We start from the raw sequence: 21,811 nt of genomic DNA, 5'->3' as shown, positions 1-21,811 counted from the left end.
TCAAATGCTAACATCTAATTTAAGATGTTTTCTCCTGTTTTTTCACCTCTTCTTCTAGGACAGGTCATTAATTTGAAGAAGGAAAATCTAGTAGAATGCCACAGAAATGAATATAATCACAAATACTGGACATTCTAAAATAGAATATTTTCAGTTTCACACCACAAAATACTCTTGTTTTCTATTAAGAGTACTTCAAAATTTACCTATTTATATATTATTTATTAACACGCTTAGGGAAGGTTTCCTTCTTTTTTTTTTTTCCCAACGACATCAGTAGTTGAATGGACGGAGGTTAAGAGAGGTTTCTAAAGTTAGCTCAATCTCCCGGCCCTGATTGCTGGCCTGTCTGCTCGCTGAGGCCCCGCGTAAGACCATGTACTGGCGCCGTGCAGGGCTGGTGGGGACTCGGCTCGTCCGGGTCAGGAGCAGCTCAGTGGGCCGGCTTGAGGGGCCAGTGGGAATTTCAGGCTCCGGGATGGGGAACAGCACATCGTCATCTTTGGGAAACGCAGCAACTGCTCCCGTGAATCAGATCCAAGAAACCATTTCTAATAATCGTGTGGTGATTTTCTCCCAAACATCCTGTTCTTACTGTATGATGGCAAAAAACTTCTCCATGACATGAATGTTAACTATAAAGTGGTGGAATTGGACATGCTTGAATACAGAAGTCAGTTTCAAGACGCTCTTCACAAAATGACTGGTGAAAGAACTGTACCACGAATATTTGTCAATGGAACTTTTATTGGAGGTGCAACTGACACTCTAGGCTTCACAAAGAAGGGAAATTGCTTCCACTAGTTCACCAGTGTCATTTAAAAAAAGTAAGAGGGAAGAACTTTAGTGATGGAAGTGCATACAACTTTGCTAGTAATATATCACTATATATTTAAAATGATGTTGCCTGATAATACCTTTTAAATATTTGAAGGTGTTTTAAATATATGAATTATCTTCATGAAAAGGTTGTAAAAATAATAAACAATAAATCACTATGGAAACAAAAATAAACAAATAAAGTTAGCTCAAGATAAGGCAAAGTAATGACCAGAACTTTATATTAGCCCAGAAGAAATGCAGAGGGTTTGTATTTGTGTGTGTGCAATAAGGAAGCACAAATCTGACTCCATATTGGATCCATTTCTTTTACTTTACCTTTCCATTGCTTTTGTTACAAAAGGGATGTGCCTATAAACTTAAATTATACACAGAGGCCCATCTCTGGGAATTCCGCCTCCAGGGTCATGAGCATTAAGCTAGAATATCTTTGTTTAACTCACAGGAAACATCCTAACCAGGCCCATCTGTGAATGACTGCAGGGCGGAAAAATTGGACACGTTCCCACTAGAGGCTGATGGAACTGGGAAATGTTTGACTTGACTCCCTTCCCTTTTAGTACAGAAGGACCCTGAATTCTAACTCAGGAAGGATGGGTCTTTGGGGGCATGAGCCTACCGTCTTCTGTCAGCTGGCTTTCCAAATAAAGTCACTATTCCTCAGGGCCTCCCTGGTGGTCCAGTGGCTAAGACTCCAAGTTCCTGATGAAGGGGGCCAGGGTTCAATCCCTGGTCAGGGAACTAGACCCCACATGCTGCAACTAAGAGTTTGCATGCCGCAACCAAAGACCCTGCATGTTGCAATGACGATCAAAGATTCCGAGTGCCACAACTAAGACGGCACAGTCAAAAAAATAATCAAAAATAAAGACACAGGCGAGCAGGGGGCGGGCGGACATCTTGGGATCCGGAGAGTGGCCGGGCCGACCGAGCAGAGGGCCGCGGACACCAGGTCTCTTCTCAGAGCGATGGGCTGCGAAGACTGAACTGCCGCCATGATTGGAGGCTTATTCATCTATAATCACAAGGGGGAGGTGCTCATCTCCCGGGTCTACCGAGATGACATCGGAGATCCTAGATTTTGGCTACCCACAGAACTCGGAGACAGGTGCACTGAAAACCTTCATCACCCAACAGGGCATCAAGAGCCAGCATCAGACAAAAGAAGAGCAGTCTCAGATCACCAGCCAGGTGACCGGGCAGATTGGCTGGCGGCGGGAGGGCATCAAGTATCGCCGGAATGAGCTCTTCCTGGATGTGCTGCAGAGTGTGAACCTCCTCATGTCCCCGCAAGGGCAGGTCCTAAGCGCCCATGTGTCAGGCTGGGTGGTGATGAAGAGCTATCTGAGTGGCATGCCTGAGTGCAAGTTTGGAATGAATGACAAGATCGTCATTGAGAAGCAAGGCAAAGGCACAGCTGATGAAACAAGCAAGAGCGGGAAGCAATCAATTGCCATTGATGACTGCACCTTCCACCAGTGTGTGCGACTCAGCAAGTTTGATTCTGAACGCAGCATCAGCTTTATCCCACCAGATGGAGAATTTGAACTCATGAGGTATCGCACCACCAAGGACATCATCCTTCCTTTTCGCGTGATCCCACTAGTTCGGGAAGTGGGACGCACCAAGCTGGAGGTCAAGGTGGTCATTAAGTCTAACTTCAAACCCTCACTACTGGCTCAGAAGATTGAGGTGCGGATCCCAACCCCACTGAACACTAGCGGGGTGCAGGTAATCTGCATGAAGGGGAAGGCCAAGTATAAGGCCAGCGAGAACGCCATCGTGTGGAAGATCAAGCGCATGGCAGGCATGAAGGAATCCCAAATCAGCGCTGAGATTGAGCTGCTGCCCACCAACGACAAGAAGAAATGGGCTCGACCCCCCATTTCAATGAACTTTCTGGCCTCAAGGTGCGCTACTTGAAGGTGTTTGAACCGAAGCTGAACTACAGCGACCACGATGTCATCAAATGGGTGCGCTACATTGGCCGCAGCGGCATTTATGAGACCCGCTGCTAGCTGCCTGGTGGCCGCTAGCCCACCTCTCCACCCACCCTCTTCCACAGGTCTGGGTGCCCTCGGCCACCACACATCAGTGTCTCCTCCCTCCTGCTTTGCTGCCTTCCCTTTGCACCAGCCCCTGAGTCTAGGTCTGGACCAACCACATTGCAAGTGGGACTGGTGGAGCAGTCCCTGGGCTCCCTGAACGGGGTGGTTTCAGAGGCTCCTGCTCCACCATCCATCTGCCTGCCCTAGCCCACTGCCAGGCTCTTGAGTTCTGTGACCAAAGCCAAGTGGGCTCCTTCTCCTCCCCTCTCCTATGGCCACATCTCTGGAGTGGGAGGGTTGGCTGCCCCTCACCTCGGAGCTCCCCCAAAGGCCAGTAACGGATCCCCAGCCCTCAATTCCTACTCTGCTTTGGGATAGTGTGAGCTTCATTTTGTACACGTGTGACTTCGTCCAGTTATAAACCTAATAAACTGTGTAGAATGGAAAAAAAAATAAATAAATAAAGACACATGTAAGTCGCTCTTCCTTGCCCCCAAAATTTGTCTCTCGATCAGGCCTGTCGTTCAGCGGGCAGTGCGTCATCTGCGCTTTCTTCCTGCCACATTCACGTGCAGAAACCTTTTTTTCACGAAGAGAAATGAAACATCTTTGTACCTTTCCTCACCTCCAGACAAGCCACTCCAACAGACCAAAAGCAAACAGCAAGCGTAATTGCATCCTTAACGTTTTGTCCCGGGTCTGCAGTGAGAAGGAAGCCTGCCCCTTGGGCAGCTGTGGCCCGTGCTGTCCTTCACAAGTGCGGAACGACACTTGTAATACTGATTCTCATACTGAATGACTGAAGGATTGCTCGAGTTGTTCGAATGATGTCATTCTGCTGCAGTTTCTCTGGCTATTTGGCTTTCATACTGCAAATGTGCTAAAAATTTAGGTCCCAGCTTGAACTTTTATTTATGCTGAGGTCAGCCGTGTGGGTTGCCTCATTATACAGAGCCTGCAGGGGCGACCCTTCTGGGCAGGCAGCCAGCACTCTCCAGTCAGCAGGAACAATTTGAGCTCAACTTACAAAGCAAAAGAGAGGGGTGGTTGATCTATAAAGACCAGCTCTGCAAGAATTAGTGCAAAATGGTGATCAGTCACAGTTTGCCCATCTTCCTGAGAGAATAAAACACTCTTCAGAGATTGTATCCCTCTTCTTTCAATGAAAGCATCCACTCTTGTTCTCTTATTTAAAAAAAAAATTCAGACTATCAGAAGACTTATTATCTAATGTTGATAGATTCGATAGATAAAATTTAATAAAAGATTGCTTAAGGGATGCATGTAATAAGTGATTTCTATATCCTGGGGAGACTGTAAGGTTAAAACGTGCTGACTGCCCCCAAGGACCCCATCCAGTCTCATTCATTCACTTTTTCTTTTGACCCTTGAAAGGTGATCTGAGATTTCTAGGTCCTTTAGGTTGTTTTTGCAGGTTATGCAAGCCCAGATGCACTGGGTAAATTCAGCATTCTAGTAGTGGAATTCTGCTTCTTTGTTGCTACGGAAGACTTTCCATCCACCAGAATGTAGGCTCAAATGAGCCCTGAGCATTGCTTTTCCCTTCCTCGTCTTACTGCAGTGATGAAGCGTCTGTGTTTGGTGTCTGTATTTGTTCTCTGTTGCTTCTATAACAAGGAACCACAATGCAGTGTCATAACACAACACAAATTTTATGATCTTCCAGTTTCAGAGGTCAGAAGTCCAAAGAGGGTCTTGAGAGGTGAAAATCCAGGTATTGACAAGGCTGTGTTTCTTTCCAGAGCATCTAGGGGAAGACATTTTTGTCCTTTCCAGCTTCCAGAGATTGCCCCCTTCCTCGTTGGTGGTTCGCTTCCATCTTCAAAGCCAGCAGTGGCCAGCCAGGTCTTTCTCAGCCTGCCCCATCATACACTGACTTTCTGCCCAGTAATTCCTCATTTAAAGAACCCGGGTGATTACACTGGCCCACCTGCATAACCCAGGCTAACCTCTTAGGTTTAAGGTCAGCTGATGTGCAACTTGAATGCCATCTGCAAGCTTAATCCCTGCTATAGTGAATGTAAGAAGCTCAGAGTTTCCGGGGAATTATGGCACGGTGGTGCATGCCTTTGGGTGCGTTGCTCTGCTTGCCGCCGTGTCTTTGACTGTCAGGCAGTAATGAAACCATTTAAACTTCAACCAGATTGCTCTCTCAGTGCTCAGCAAAGCTCTCCCTTCTTTCTCGTTTAGACACATCTGCACAGACTTCACCTTCCCAGATCGCGTGTTCCTTTCTCCCGTCTCTGTTCACGCACTAGGTCCCCTCCTGAACTGCCTGCCCCCACCATCTGAATTTCTCCTCGTCCTTCAATCACAAGACACCTCTTTAGTGATGGCATTTCTGACTCTTCCATGACATTTGTTCCTTCTTCCATTACAGGTCTTTCTTTACACCATTCATTTGTCTATTCACAAGTATTTATTAAGAAAAAAAAATGTATTGAGGAATACACATGTGTCAGAAGAATGAAATGCACCAGTGAACAAGATGGTAAGTCCCTGCTCCCGTGTATTCCGTATTTTAGTAGTGGGGATAATACACAGGTACATAAGAGGAATAGTTTCAGGCAGTGGCAAGAACTGTGCAGCAAGGGTGGAATTAAATAGAAATCGGGCCTTTCTCCAGAAGGGGAGGACGTTGAGATACAATGTGGAGGACAGGAGTCAGCTTATGATGATCTGAGGGAAAAGTATCCCAGGCAGAAGGAAGAGCACATGTAAATGTCCTGAGTTGGGTATGAGCTTGGGAGGCTGGCGATGAGGAAAGGAGGCCAGGGAAGCGGGAAGTCAGAGAGAGCGGAAGGTGAGGTATTTTTTTATTTTTATTTTTAACATTTTGGCCATGCTGCATGGCCTATGGGATCTTAGTTTCCTGACCAGGGATCAAACCCTTGCCTCCTGCAGTAGAAGCTAGGAGTCCTAACCACTGGACTGCCAGGGAATTCCCTAGAGTTTAAAAAAAAATAGAAACCAATAGGCTACAAAAAAAATTCATAATGACTATAAAATAAAACTGACAATGGCTAAAACTAAACATGATAAGATTTGTTGTTGACTCAAAAATAACAGAATTAAATCTTGGCAAATGAAAATCTGCAAAACTTGGTTAGGCAGATGGACAAAATAAGTCATTGACAGAAATCTTAATAGTTGAAACTCTGATTGGGGAAAAAAATAATCAATGAATCAACTCTTTTTAAGATTTTGAGGGAGAAATTTGATTTTTATGAAAAGAGTTCCAGCAAACAAAAGTGAAAATGGGAACAATTTGAAATAGCTTAACTTCACCATACACAAAACTGGTTAATTATTGATTAGTTCAGCAATAAATTATTCAAATCAAGTTGGCCTAATGGATTTGTCCAGTTAATACTTTCCTGCTGAAAATTTATCAATGTCAGGATAATTCTGACTAAAATGTATTCATAAGCTTGTCAAAGAATCAACTCTCTATGGGTTTAAAGTGACTGCCATTAAAAAATCTTACGGAATAGTGCTGGGTGAAGTGAGTCACACAGAGAAGAATGTCACTCCTATGTGGAATCTAAAATAAATGATACGGATGAACTTATTTACAGAACAGGGACAGACTCACAGACATGCAGACAAACTTATGGTTCCCAAAGGAGAGGGGGCAAGGATGGAGGGATGACTTGGGAGACTGGGATGGACACACACACTGCTGTATATAGATGCTGCGATCACTCAGCTAGAGCCAGACATCCTGGGATGCAAAGTCAAGTGGGCCTTTGGAAGCATCACTGTGAACAGGGCTGATGGAGGTGATGGAATTCCAGTTGAGCTACTTCAAGTCCTAAAAGATGATGCTGTGAAAGTGCTACCCTCAATATGCCAGCAAATTTGGAAAACTCAGCAGTGCCTACAAGACTGGAAAAGGTCAGTTTTCATTCCAATCCCAAAGAAATGCAATTCCAAAGAATGCTCAAACTACCGCACAATTGCATTCATCTCACACGCTAGTAAAGTAATGTTCAAAATTCTCCAAGCCAGGCTTCAACAGTACATGAACCGTGAACTTCCAGATGTTCAAGCTGGACTAAGAAAAGGCAGAGGAACCAGAGATCAAATTACAACATCAGTTGGATCATTGAAAAAGCAAGAGAGTTCCAGAAAAACATCTGCCTTATTGACTACATCAAAGTCTTTGACTGTGTGGATCGCAACAAACTGTGGAAAATTCTTCAAGAGATGGGAATATCAGACCACCTGACCTGCCTCCTGAGAAACTTGTATGCAGGTAAGGAAGCAACAGTTAGAACTGGACATGGAACAACAGACTGGTTCCAAATCAGGAAAGGAGTACATCAAGGCTGTATATTGTCACCCTGATTATTTAACTTATATGCAGAGTACATCATGCGAAATGCCTGGCTGAATGAAGCACAAAGTGGAATCAAGATTGCTGGGAGAAATATCAATAACCTCAGATATGCAGATGACACCACCCTTATGGCAGAAAGCGAAGAAGAACTAAAGAGCCTCTTGATGAAAGTGAAAGAGGAGAGTGAAAAAGTTGGCTTAAAGGTCAACATTCAGAAAACAAAGATCATGGCATCCGGCCCCATCACTTCATGGCAAATAGATGGGGAAACAATGGAAACAGTGTCAGACTTTATTTTTCTGGGCTCCAAAATCACTGCAGATGGTAACTGCAGCCATAACATTAAAAGACGCTTGCTCCTTGGAAGAAAAGTTATGACCAACCTAGACAGCATATTAAAAAGCAGAGACATTACTTTGCTGACAAAGGTCTGTCTAGTCAAGGCTATGGTTTTTCCAGTGATCATGTATGGATGTGAGAATTGGACTATAAAGAAAGCTGGTCACCAAAAAATTGATGCTTTTGAACCGTGGTGTTGGTGAAGATTCTTGAGAGTTCCTTGGAATGCAGTCCATCCTAAAGGAAATCAGTCCTGAATATTCATTGGAAGGATTGATGCTGAAGCTGAAACTCCAATACTTTGGTCACTTGATGTGAAGAACTGACTCATTGGAAAAGACCCTGATGCTGGGAAAGATTGAAGGTGGGAGGAGAACGGGACGACAGAAGATGAGATGGTTGGATGGCATCACCGACTTGATGGACATGAGTTTGGGTAAACTCTGGGAGTTGGTGATGGACAGGGAAGCCTGGCGTGCTGCAGTCCATGGGGTCGCAAAGAGTTGGACACAACTGAGCAACTGAACTGAACTGAACTGATGTATAAAAAGGACAACTAAAAGGAATCTGCTGTGTAGTACATGGAATTCTACTCATTACTCTGTTATGGCCTATATGGGAAAAATATTTTTTAAAAAGAGAGTGGATCTATGTATATGTATAACTGAATCATTTTCCGTACACCTGAAACTAACACAGCATTGTGAATTAACTTTACTCCAATAAAACTGTTTAAAAATCCCATAGGTTTCAGTACTATAAATAAAACACACAACTAAAAATGACTTACTCTATAGCACAGTGAACTCTACTCAATACTCTGTAATGACCTATACGGGAAAAGAATCTTAAAAAGAGTGGATACAGGTATACGTGTAACTGAAACACTTTGCTGTACATCTGAAACTAACACAACATTGCAAATCAACTGTACTTCAATGAACTTTAAAAAAAAAAATCCCATAGGTTTTAAGGCTAAACTGTCAAAATCAAAATGGTAAACTCCAAAGTTTTAAAAATGTAAAAATAGATTTTAACTCATATTTTCAAGTATTTTTAATTCATATTTTTGTTATAGTACTAATAAAAATTTTGAAACATTTGTGAAAATATACAAAGTAAAAAGAAAAAATTATCCATAATATCATTGAAACAAAATGATTGTAAATCTTTTGATATATTCTCCCAATCTTTTTTATGTACACATATTTTTTAAAAATAGTTGTAATACTATTTCATAGGCAATTTTCACACTGATTTTGTCACTTAACAGTAAATTATCAATATTTTCATGTTATTATTTCACCTTCATAAACATTCTTTTTAAAGACTGAGGAGAATTCAAATTTTCTTATGTTTGGGCAGTTAAAGATTTGCCAGATTTACAGTAATGTATTGTTGTCGTTCAGTCGCTCAGTTGTGTCTGACTCTTTGCAACCCCATGGACTGTAGCACGCCAGGCCTCCCTGTCCATCACCAACTCCCAGAGCTTACTCAAACTCATGTCCATTGAGTCGGTGATGCCATCCAACCACCTCCTCTTCTGTTGTCCCCTTCTCCTCCTGCCTTCAATCTTTCCCAGCATCAGGGTCTTTTCCAATGAGTTGGCTCTTCACATCAGGTGGCCAAAATATTGGAGTTTCAGCTTCAGCATCAGTCCTTCCAATGAATATTCAGGACTGATTTCCTTTAGGATGGACTCGTTGGATCTCCTTTCATTCCAAGGGGACTCTCAAGAGTCTTCTCCAACACTGCAGTTCAAAAGCATCAATTCTTTGGCACTCAGCCTTCTTTATGGTCCAACTCTCACATCCATACATGACTACTGGGAAAGCCATAGCTTTGACTATATGGACCTTTGTTGGCATTACTATCCAGTAATATATAAACAGTGCTATATATCATTTCACATAAAGATTTTTCTATTTTTAGAATAATTTCGCTAGTATTGAGTATCAGAAATGGAGTTTAGTGCCACGGCTTCTTTATTCTTTCAATTTGGAAGAAAGAGACTGATTTTCACCAGTGATACCCTGACCATAAATGCAAACAGTGAAAAAGCAACTCAAACATCTAATAATTCAGACGTCTGTATTATTTAGCGATTACCTTGGAAGACTGTGGTGTTGAAGGGGAATTGGACAGTTTTTCGTCAGTTCGTTTTAACTGAAGCGTAGCTGATTCACAGTGTTGTGTTAATTACTGCTGTATAGCAAAGTGACTCAGGCATACACACATATTTACCCTTTTTCATACTCTTCTCCATTATGGTCCATCTTAAGACACTGGACAGAGTTCCCTGTGCTGTCCAGTGGGACCTGTTGTCCACCCACTCAGGCGTGTGGGTTTACATGTATATAATATACATGTAAATATTATAATAGTGTATAATAGTTTACATCTGCTAACGAAAGTTCTTGTTTTCAAAGCAACTTTTATTTTCATCAAACTAATGAATTCACCTATTTTAAGAAATCACATGGCCCTACCCGGCTTATGATAAATAACAGGAGTACCCTGCCCTATCCTCCCCATCCTTCAGTCCCCAGCTTTCAGCCTTTCAGTATCTCCTTAGTATTTCTAAATGATACCCTTGTAATGCTATTTCTTTTACTCACAAGTTTCAGGCATTATCTATTGACTTTCTATTGAATTGGCCAAAAAGTTTGTACAGGTTTGTTATGTTTTGTTTCTGTAAAGAGGAGAATTAAATAAATAACACTTCTCTGTCACACACATCTCCTCCTCCTGTACCTTGGCACGTCTGGGTCTTCTCCTCCCCCCAGCCCAACACACACATAACACACTCCTCTTCCCTCCATCCTCCTAATCTACGTTACATCACCTTAGTGACCTTCTAGAGAAGATGTCTAGAAAGGGAGTTTTGGGAAAATTTATCTGTCTTAAATTATCTTTATCCTACCCTTGCATGTGACTGATGGTTCAGTTGGGTTTTGCGGTAAAGTATTTTTATTTCAAAAATTGGAAGGCATTCCTCAGGCATTCACTGCCACTGTTGAGAAGTCTCATAATAGTCTGATTTCTATGTGATCATATTGCATGTGATTTGATCTTTCTTTCTGGGTGTTTTTTATTATTCTTTCTTTGTCTCTGATGTTTTGAAATTTCACCATGATGTGCCTTGAAGTTAATTTTTTTTTTTATTACCTGTGCAGCAAATCTGTGAGTATTCTAATCTGGAAACTCATGTAATTCCAGGAAAATTCTCTGGAATTATTTCTTTGATCATTTTCTTTCCAGAACTCCTACTACATCTCCTGGATTAATCTTTTTTTAAGATTTTTTTTAAAATTGCAGGATAATTCCTTTACAGTATTGTGTTGATTTAAATTGCAGGATAATTCCTTTATAGTATTGTGTTGATTTCTGCCAAACGATGTGGACTATTTTTAAAGTCTGTATTTAATTTGTTACAATATTGCTCTGTTTCATGTCTTGGTCTTTTGGCTGCTAGGCATGTGGGATCTTGGCTCCCCAACCAGAGACAAAACTCTTGCACTGGAAAGTGAAGTCTCAACCACTGGACAGCCAGAGAAGGCCCTCCTGGATTAATCTTTACGTTTTTAAAAAAACTGCTTGTAATGTCCATTTTTTAAAAAATTTCTGTTCTGCATAACTGGTTCTTTGCTTTCTAATTTTTCCAATAAATTTTTATATATTGTCTTTATTACTCAATAATTCTTGCTTTTTCTGTGTTTCTTTTTTGTAGCATCCTAGTTCATGGGTGCTCTATCTTCTCTTCTCTCTCCTATAATAAAGAGTGCTTTTCTTGCTTCTTGTATTGTTCTTAGTTTCTATTTCCTTTCCATATGGTAGCCTCTTCCCTCAAAAGTCTGGTGATCCACTGTTCTCTGTTTATATCTGAGTGAAGCGTTAGAAAGCTGATTGGACGTGTGTATGTGTGTGTGTGTGTGTGTGTGTGTGTTGGGAAGCTCTAGGGAGCGGCACTGATTGTTATAAAGCCTCACTGGAGGGTGGGACCTGGGTGGGACCTACTGCTTCACTTATGTAAAGGTTGAACCAATCCCATTGTTTTCAGTTTCATATTCACCGTGGACTCAAAGATTTCCTTTGGAAATCCCCAGCTGTTGGTTCCACTGCTCACAGTGTGTGCGCTCAGTCGTGTCTGACTCTGTGCAACCCCATGGACTGCAGCCCGCCAGGCTCCTCTGTCCATGGGATTCTCCAGGCAAGAATACTGGAGTGGGTTGCCATTTCCTTCTCTGGGGGATCTTCTCAACCCAGGGATCGGACCACAGTCTCTTACGTCTCCTGGATTGGCAGGCGGGTTCTTTACCACTAGCGCCACCTGGGAAGCCTGTTGGCTCTACGGGGTGGTGTTTATTTATCTACAGGTCTGTTAGGTCCCTGTGACGTTAGGGGAATTTGAACATGTACGAATTTTCAGTGTCCTGATCTGCTGATTGCCCCCTTTATTAATCAGTCATCAGCTGCTGAGTAGCCAATTACCCTAAGACTTACCAGCTTAAATGACATTTATTATCTCACATTCCTGTGAGTCAGACATCTGCATGCAGCTTAGCCGGGTTCTCTGCATCAGGGTCTCCACCGGCTGCAATCAAGGTGCTGGGTGTGGCTGAAGTCATCTCCAGGCACAGCTGGGGGAAGGATCCGCTCTGACCTCACGCACTGCTTGTTGGCAGGATCCAGTTCCTTGCTGGTTGTTGTTTGGCCAGCAAGTTCTTAACCACAGGAGTCTCTCCATAGGGCAGCTCCTAACATAGCTAACCACTGATTGGGGTGAGCGGGTAAGAAGAGCTGGAAAGAGAGAGTGTGAGGAAGATACGTTCAGTCTTGCAAGACAGAATCTCAGCAGCGGCATCCATCACTTTGTCGTATTCTATTCTTTTTATTTTGCAGTGAAGTACAGTTGATTTACAATGCTGTGTTAGTTTCAGGTGTACGACAAAGTGAGTCAGTTACACATATACATGTGTCTACTCTTTTTTAAGTTTTTTTTCCCCATTTTGGTTATTACAGAATATTGAGCAGAGTTTCCTGTGCTATATATAGTAGGTTGGCTATCTATTTTTTATATAGTAGTGTTTGTATGTTAACTCCAAATTCCCAACTTATCCCTTCTCCCTATTCTATTTTTATTTTTTTTTTAAGATTCTTTTTTAATGTGGGCCATTTTAAAAGGCCTTATTAAATCTGTTACAGCACTGTCTCTGTGTCATGTTTCTGTTCTTTGGGGTGTGAGGCATGAAGGATCTTCACTCCCCAACCAAGGATTAAACCCACACCCCCTGCATTGGAAGAAGTCTTAGCCACTGGACCTCCAGGGAATTCCCACGGTATTCTATTTTTAGAAGCAAGTCACTCCATCCAGTTCACAGTACTGGACAGGAAGGTTGGATTACACAAGGGGGTAAATACCAGGAGGCGGGGATCACCAGGGACTATCTTAGAAGGCTGCCTATCCCATCCCTACGGAGAGCGCTTCTGCTGCAAAATCTTTGCTTCCTGTAGCAGAGGGCCAGCTTCCCCAGCTTCACTGAGCTCGTGAGTCACTGGGAGCCCTTGTTAGCACGTGGCCCCTGATCCAGTAACTGGAGAGGGGGTGGGGTGCTGCAGTTCTTCCTGGCGGCCAGGCGGGCCCAGTAGTTGTAGTTCTCGGGCTCTAGAGGGCAGGCTCAGTAGTTGAGGCGCATAGGTTTAGTTGCTCTGCAGCATGCGGGATCTTCTCAGATCAGGGATCAAACCTGTGTCTCCTGCATTAGCAGGTGAATTCTTCACCACCGAACCACCAGGGAAGACCTAGAGCTATATTTTGTACCTGATGTTTTTGCTTTCTTCACCCCTACCCCAGGAAAAAATATTGTAGGTTATTTTTCTGTTATTTTTAATTTATTTTTTACTGAAGTGTAGTTGATTTACAATGTTGTGCTCCTGTGTGCTGTACTGCAAAGTGGCACAGTTTTATACATATGTACTTTTTTATCCTCTGTTCCATGATGATTATCACGGGATATTGAATACAGTTCCCTGTGCTATACAGTAGGACCTTGTTGTTTATCCATTCTGTATGTAAAAGTTCATATCTACTAACCCCGAACTCCCAATTCATCCCTCTCCTGCTCCCTTACTGTAGGTTTTTTTCTTTTCAAACTATGATAGAGAGTACTGAAGATGATTGGGCATTTTTATTTATTGAACTATCATGCAACTTTTTCTTATTTTTAAAAAATCTGTTTAGTGTGTTATTAAATCAGTGGAGTACTTAACAAAATTCAACTAGGGTATCCAGATAGCATTAGATATTTTCCGACTGTGTTCAATGAGGTCTCTTGGCCAGATGACTTCTGTTGAGGATGGTCTTGGATTTTTCTGTAATGTTGTATAGATTACACCCATTATGTGTGGATCACACTCTTCCTACCAGATTCTTCTCTGAGGGAGCTCTCCCATTCCAATACCATCAGACATTATTTTGTTAAATATTTACTTACTTATTTGACTGTGTCGGATCTCAGTTGTGGCATACGGGGTCTTCGTTGTGTCATGTGGGATCTAACCTCAAAAACTGAGCCATTATTTGGAGTGGGAGTCTTTCCATGCCCACGTGTTACCTGATTCATTCCTTTCTCTTTACACTGAGCCTTAGAAAATGCCGCCAGGCAGAGGTTGTGGAAATGTTCATCTTGAGAAGTACAGTGTCTTAAAGATGACACTTGGAACATGGTCCTCAAGTCAAGGTGGACTGTGTGTGTCGCTGTTCCCAGTTTGAGTGACGATAGCTGCACAATAGCTTCCATCCCACATGCTACTCACAACAGGACCTTGATGGTCCTCTTATGAAGAGGTGAAGTGTGTGTGCTGGTCCTTCAAATCTGAGTGTGCTCCTGACTTCCTTTGTAACTAAAAATGCAGCAAAATTGGTGCCGCATGACTTCTGAGGCTCAGACAGAACAGGTGATGTACCTTCTGCCCTGTTCTCTGAAGCACTTGTGCTAGAGCCCTGAGCGGCCCGACGGGCGGGATGGCCAGTAACACCCCAAGAGAGAGGCTGGGTTGGGCCTCAGGCCCTGCCTACTGTCTGACTGTCATGAATGACAGACCCTGAGCCGGAAACGCCCAGCCAGGAGGTGCTCCCTGCAAGTCCTGACCCACAGGAGCCATCCAAGGTCATGAAGTGATTGCTCCGTTTAAAATCACTAAGTTCCAAGAGGCTTTCTTACACTGAGGGAGCAACCAGCACACTCCCTGGAGGAGGAAAGGATGAATTAAAGCATTATCAGTGTGTGTGTGTGGGGGGGTCCTTAGCCACCAGCAGGAAAGACAGGCTCTGGCCAACCAAAGCAAACTTAATAAGATGTATGCCCTGCTCCAGGGGATCTTCCTGACCCAGGAATCAAACCAGCGTCTCCTGAATCTCCTGAATTTCAGGGGCATTCTTTACTCATAGAGCCATCTGGGATGCCTCTAACAAGATACACGTCCAAACTAAGAAGTTAGAAAAAGCAGATGAAAATAGAACAGAAGGAGGGCAACCAAAACAAAGAGCAGAAATCAGAGTAGAACGGAAGACAAATACTATATAGTGAATCAATAAAGCCCCAAATCGAGCCTTTGAAAAAACCAGTTAAGTAGATACGCTTCTAGTGGGACTAATTCGGGGCGGGGGTGGGGGGGGAAGCACAAATAAACAAAATTAAGAATGAGAAACTACAAAATTGATGGAGGTTTAAAAGATAATAAATAATTGAACAACTTTACATTTGAAAACCTAAATAAATTTGAAAGCAAACATCATAGACAAATTCCTAGAATAATAATTCCTCACACTGACTCAGGAAGAATAAGAAAGTTTCTAAAACTGTAATGAGGGATATGGTTATACCATGAATTACATGTGGCTTTTGACCCTTGAAACATAGCTAGTGACACTGAGGGACTGAATTTTATATTTTATCTTAACTAACTTAAATTTAAAAACTTGAACAGCGTAGAGTACTTCTCTGTTCAACACAAACTTGACTGTTTTGGTAGACTGTATCTTGCTTTATTGCATCTCATAAGATACTGTTACTGTATTGGAGTGTGTTAGGTATGCACCTCATTTCTAGGATTGTGCATAAACACTTCACTCATCTTGGTGTCAATGGATTAATTCAGCTTGAGTGATTTTTTTCTATGCACAGATGTAATATTGTAATGTGTTTAACTGAATATTTTATGAAGATACAAAATGAGAAGACATGATTTACCTAGTGATGATACCTAGTAATGCTCAAAATTCTCCAAGCCAGGCTTCAACAATACGTGAACCGTGAACTTCCAGATGTTCAAGCTGGTTTTAGAAAAGGCAGAGGAACCAGAGATCAAATTGCCAACATTCCCTGGATCATAGAAAAAGCAAGAGAGTTCCAGAAAAACATCTATTTCTGCTTTATTGACTATGCCAAAGCCTTTGACTATGTGGATCACAATAAACTGGAAAATTCTGAAAGAGATGGGAATACCAGACCACCTGACCTGCCTCTAGAGAAAGCCGTATGCAGGTCAGGAAGCACCAGTTAGAACTGGACATGGAACAACAGACCGGTTCTAAACAGGAAAAGGAGTACATCAAGGCTGTATAATGTCACCCTGCTTATTTAACTTATATGCAGAGTACATCATGAGAAACGCTGGACTGGAAGAAGCACAAGCTGGAATCAAGATTGCTGGGAGAAATATCAATAAACCTCAGATATGCAGATGACTCTACCCTTATGGCAGAAAGTGAAAAAGAACTAAAGAGCCTCTTGTTGAAAGTGAAAGAGGAGAGTGAAAAAGTTGGCTTAAAGGTCAACATTCAGAAAACAAAGATCATGGCATCTGGTCCCATCACTTCATGGGAAATAGATGGGGAAACAGTGGAAACAGTGGCAGACTTTATTTTTGGGGGCTCCAAAATCACTGCAGATGGTGACTGTAGCCATGAAATAAAAAGATGCTTACTCCTTGGAAGAAAAGTTATGACCAACCTAGACAGCATATTCAAAAGCAGAGACATTACTTTGCCAACAAAGGTCCGTCTAGTCAAGGCTATGGTTTTTCCAGTGGTCATGTATGGATGTGAGAGTTGGACTATAAAGAAAGCTGAGCACCAAAGAATTGATGCTTTTGAACTGTGGTGTTGGAGAAGATTCTTGAGTCCCTTGGATTGCAAGGAGATCCAACCAGTCCATCCTAAAGGGAATCAGTCCTGAATATTCATTGGAAGGACTAATGCTGAAGCTGAAACTCCAATACTTTAGCCACCTGATGCGAAGAACTGACTCATTGGAAAAAATCCTGATGCTGGGAAAGATTGAAGGTGGGAGGAGAAGGGGATGACAGAGGATGAGATGGTTGGGTGGCATCACCAACTCAATGGACACGAGTTTGAGTAAACTCTGGGAGTTGGTGATGGACAGGGAAGCCTGGTATGCTGCAGTCCATGGGGTCCGCAAAGAGATGGACACAACTGAGCGACTGAACTGAACTAAAACCTATGTAAATCATCATTGGTCATTAAATTGAAATGTTTATTATTTATGTATCATATAATAAACTTATGCTTCTAGTTAAAAAATAAGTATAGAAAAATTTTTGTTTACAATAGAGGCATGATTCAGTGATGACTCTAGAAGTCAGTGCTGTGACCAGAGCAGTAAAGAAAAATAAAGGCCTCAAGAAATTACATCACAGCTATCATGAGGTTGAATAGCAATTGCAATTTGCTGTGAGCAGAGGAAACCGCCAAAGCTGTCTGTTGATATCTCATGATGTCGCTGTTCTGTGACTTACATGCTGTGTGTGTTTGTGTTTTAAACATTTCTCTGTTTTCATTTCTAATAGGTGGATAGGACAAATATAGTCCATGAAAAAGTGCTCTGTTGTTTTCAATAATTTAAGAGTGTAGAAGAAATGGCAACCCACTCCAGTGTGCTTGCCTGGAGAATCCCACGGACAAGGATCCTGGTGGGCCATAGTCCACGGGTCACAAAGAGTCGGACACGACTGAGCGACTAACACATACTACGGGGTTCTGAGATGAAAATGTTTGAGAGCTGCTGACCTAGGGCACAGAGAAGGCAAAGCTAAGGTGGAGAGTTACTGAGGTGTTGGGAGCCAGCAGGGTTCATTAGAACAGTTGAAAATGAGGAAAAACACTAGACATTTCTAATTGGCCTTAACTATTAGGAGACTTCATCTTGTTTCCTTTCCCTGTCTCCTCCTGTCTCTCCTGCACCCAGGTCCTCACAGGAAGGGCCCTGCTTGGCCTGCTGTACTGAGTTTGGGATCAGAGGACTCTAATGTTAGGCTTGTTGCTGTTTAGTCACTAAGTCGTGACTGACTCTGCAACCCCATGGACTGTAGTCAGCCAGACCCCTCTGTCCATGGGATTCTCCAGGCAAGAATACTGGAGAGGGTTGCCATTTCCTTCTCCAGGGGATCTTCCTTACTGAGGGATCGAACCTGCATCTCCAGCTTTGACAGGTGGGTTCTTTACCACGGAGCCTCCAGGGAAGCCCGATTTAGGCTCCCCACTCCTTTATCTGAATCCAGACTGAATGGTCCTGTGTGCAGTTCCCCAGGGCCGCAGTGTGAGTGGAATATAAGGGTTGATGAGGTGATTTTCTCAGGAAATCTGCATCTTTTAACAGATGATGTTTGAAGACACAAGTCACTTCGTTCAAGAAAGTGATTATTTTTATCAGATGAAAGAGAAAGGAGGAGTAGGTAGAAACCCACTCTGAATAGTCTGGGAATTCCTGTGGACTGAGTCACAGACTCCATAGGGTTAAAAACAGAGGCTCCTTAGAAGGACAGCAGCAAAAGGCGGTCTCCGCGGCAGCTCTGGAACTCTGGGGCCCGTCCCCGCTGGCGCCGCTGCGCCCCTCCTCTGGCTCTGAGGGGCCCCACACGACTCCAGGGGCCAGTGGTGTGGCCGTGACCGACCAGGGCCATCTATAGCTTTGCAGGCTCTGACAGTTAACCAGCAAGCCGCACAGGATGGAGGCGACCTTTAAGAGATGGAAGGCTTGAAGATAACAGATTTTATTTCATAGGCATTATCGTGGAAGAGAGAGTCTATTTCCATTCTTCTTTTCCAACTTAACTGGCAGCATCTTCTCTATCATTGTTTTGTTTTAACTGGAGGACAATTGCTTTACAGGGTTATGCTGGTTTCTGCCTGCAGCAACCCCCATCAGCCATCCTCCCTGTTGAGCTTCCCTCCCCTCCTGCACCCCGCCCTCTGATCATCACAGAGCACCAGGCGGGCCTCCCTGATGCACAGCGACTTCTCACCAGCTATCTGTTCGACACATGATCGTGTATGGATGTCACCACCGCTTTCTTCATTCATCCCCCTCTCTCTCTTCAAAATATACTCTACCTTTTAGAGCAGTTGCAGGTTCACAGCGACGTTGAATGACGAGTACAGAGTTCCCATAGACGTTCTGTCCCCTGACACACACACATCCTTCCCCACGACCAACATCCCACAGCAGAGGGGTACATTCGTTACCACTGGTGAACCTCTGCTGACACATCCAAAGTCCACAGCTTATATTAGGGTTCCCACTAGAGGTGAAGAATCCACCTGCCAATGCAGGAGACATAAGAGATGCTGGTTCAATCCCTGGGTCAGGAAGATCCCCTGGAGGAGGGCATGACAACCTGCTCCAGTATTCTTGCCTGGAGAATCCCATGGACAGAGGAGCCTGGCGGGCTACAGTCTATGGGGTCACAGAGTCAGACACGACTCAGGGAAACAAAAACAACAACAGAGGTCCTGGAACTGGTGCCTGGAGGACACTGAGGGAACCATACAGCAGGGCCTTTTCAGAGTGGTGTCTTCTCTGTGATTTCTGCCTTCTGCACTGTTTGGGTCAGCTTAATTTTACCCATGCAGAAGCAGATGGTGGTTGATACAGAAAATGAACAAGCAAGCTATAAAATGTAGCCTAGAGAAGTCTTGCTCCAGCATCAGAGGGTGATAAAGCCCTGAGGTAGGGAAGGAAAGAGGACCCCATTGTTTAGAGAGCTGTGTAGAGTGCTGGGGAGGGGGCTCAGAGTTTGTGCAGGGCTTTGCAGGGCAGCTTAAGGCACTGGATTAAAAAAAAAAAAAAAGCAATAGGAAGCTATTGAAGGGTTCTGAGCAGAGTACTTAGATCTCATTTACATAAAAAAATAACACTCCAACTGGGGAGAAGTGGTTGTAGGTGGATACAGGAGTTGTTCCTCTGTTAGGGAACTATTACAGTAGCCCAGGCAAGAGATGATGGTTTGATGCAGATTAATATCCATGCTGATGGTGAGAAGTATTAAAACTGAAGGTAGAATACCACAGAGGGCTTTCCAGGTGGTTCACTGGTAATGAATCTGCCTGCCAATGCAGGAGACAGGAGTTTGATCCCTGGGTAGGGAAGATCCCCTGGAGAAGGGAATGGCAACCCACTCTGGTATTCTGGCCTGAAGAATCCCATAGACAGAGGAGCCTGGTGGGTTACAGTCCATGGGGTTGCAAAGTGCTGGACATGACTTAGCGACATGATTTATCCACTAAACAGCAATGGGCAACAGAATAGCTCAGATTTCTTAATGGATTGAATAGAGGTATAAAAGGTGGTAAGAGAGACAGAGGGACAGGGAGAGAAAAGAGAAACTTGACTTGTTGGCTTCAGGAACTGGCAAATTTACCAAAATGTGAAGATTAAGATGGGGTGGTGTGTGTGCTCATGGGGTGGTGGAGGGAGAAGCGATGTCTTCTCACACATTACAGTTCCCTCAACACTGTACACTGAAAATTTTCAAAGAGCAACTGTGGAAGACTTTTACCAGTTGTGAATACCCACATATGACATCTACAAGGGCCATCTTACTGTATTTCTATCCATGTTCTTCAGCCCACCTTACTTTAAAAACATTTTATTTTTTATTAAAAATATTTATTTAGGCTGCCCTGGGTCTTAGTTGCAGCACATGGGATCTTTAGCTGCGCCATGCGGGATTTATTTCCCCGACCAGGGATCGAACCTGGGTCTCCTACATTGGGAGCCCAGTGTCTCAGCCACTGGGCCACCAAGGAGTTCCCTTACTTTTGCAATTCATTTCAATTGCGGACATCAACACACTTCCCTCCTCATACCTCAGCACACAGGTCATGTATTTCCAGTTTCTTCCTTTTGAGCGGCGCCTGTTTACACCTGAAACTTGAGCTGCCAAAAGGACATCAAGGTGGCGTAATCAAACGGGCTACTGGATGCAAGCGCCTGAAGCTCAGACTGAGAACACAGATGTGTCTGAGCTCTTGGACAGGATGAAGTCACCGAGCGGTGCAGAGGAAAGAGATTCCGGCAGAGCTGTCTGTGGGAGCGCCGACCCCTGAGGCGGTCAGCAGTCAGCCCAGCCCTGATCCTGAAAAGCGGGTCTGCCCCGCGCCACCCCGCGGCACTAGGTGACCATCGGAGGTGACCCGCGGAGTCACCGGGTGGCAGGGAGCGGGGGGAGGGGGATGTCCCTAGGTCACCATGGGAGGTGACCCGCGGAGTCACTGGGTGCGGGGGGAGGGGGTCCTAGGTAACCATCGTGGGTGACCCGAGGACTCACTAGGTGTGGGGGGGGGTGTCCTAGGTCACCATGGGAGGTGACCCGCGGAGTCACTGGGTGCGGGGGGGAGGGGGTCCTAGGTAACCATCGGGGGTGACCCGAGGACTCACTAGGTGGGGGGAGGGGTCCTAGGTCACCATCGGGGGTGACCCGAGGACTCACTAGGTGGGGGGGTGGTCCTAGGTCACCATCGGGGGTGACCCGAGGACTCACTAGGTGGGGGGGGGGTGCTAAGTCGCCTTGGGAGGTGACCTGAGGTGTCACTAGGTGGGAGGGAGGGCGGTCCTAGGTCACCATCGGGGGTGACCCGAAGAGTCACCAGGTAGGGTGGGGGGGTGCTAGGTAACCATCGGAGGTGACCCGCGGACTCACCGGGGGCGAGTGGCGGGGTACAGGGTTGGGCACCCCCGGCCGGGCAGGAAACCCGGAGGCGCGGTGGCCGCGGGCGCCGGCGGCGGGCGGGGCGGACGGGAGGGCGGAGTCGCCGCAGCGGCCGGCCGCGGGCGGGGGAGGGTGTGTGCGCGGGTCACATGGTCGCTGCTGCCCTCCCGTCAGCCGCCCTCGCCGCCGCGGTGCGCTGGCTGCAGGAAGC

At 44.4% G+C, this 21,811-nt stretch overlaps 1 protein-coding gene, 1 long non-coding RNA gene and 1 pseudogene across 2 annotated transcripts; 2 read left to right on the top strand and 1 right to left on the bottom strand.

The window, feature by feature from the left end:
* The first annotated feature begins 343 nt into the window (after window positions 1-343).
* Window positions 344-1,258, top strand: LOC122432425 (annotated as a pseudogene).
* Window positions 1,259-1,718: 460 nt separating this feature from the next.
* On the top strand, window positions 1,719-3,341 carry LOC122432541 (AP-2 complex subunit mu-like). Its single transcript, XM_043454539.1, is given in 2 exon segments — window positions 1,719-2,737; window positions 2,740-3,341. Coding segments are annotated over 2 exon segments (957 nt in total). The 5' UTR covers window positions 1,719-1,899; the 3' UTR covers window positions 2,859-3,341.
* An 8,760-nt stretch (window positions 3,342-12,101) lies between these two features.
* LOC122432371 lies at window positions 12,102-21,681 on the bottom strand. The gene is made up of 3 exons (XR_006266808.1): window positions 21,592-21,681; window positions 20,759-20,828; window positions 12,102-12,390 (listed from the first exon to the last, which is right to left on the bottom strand). It is a non-coding gene; the product is annotated as an uncharacterized LOC122432371 (long non-coding RNA).
* Window positions 21,682-21,811: the final 130 nt, after the last annotated feature.

Source organism: Cervus canadensis, chromosome 31, assembly GCF_019320065.1.
Source record: "Cervus canadensis isolate Bull #8, Minnesota chromosome 31, ASM1932006v1, whole genome shotgun sequence".
NCBI classification, from domain to species: Eukaryota; Metazoa; Chordata; class Mammalia; order Artiodactyla; family Cervidae; genus Cervus; species Cervus canadensis.
Note: the sequence above shows the minus strand (reverse complement) of the source record. Positions and strands in the feature narration are given on the sequence as shown.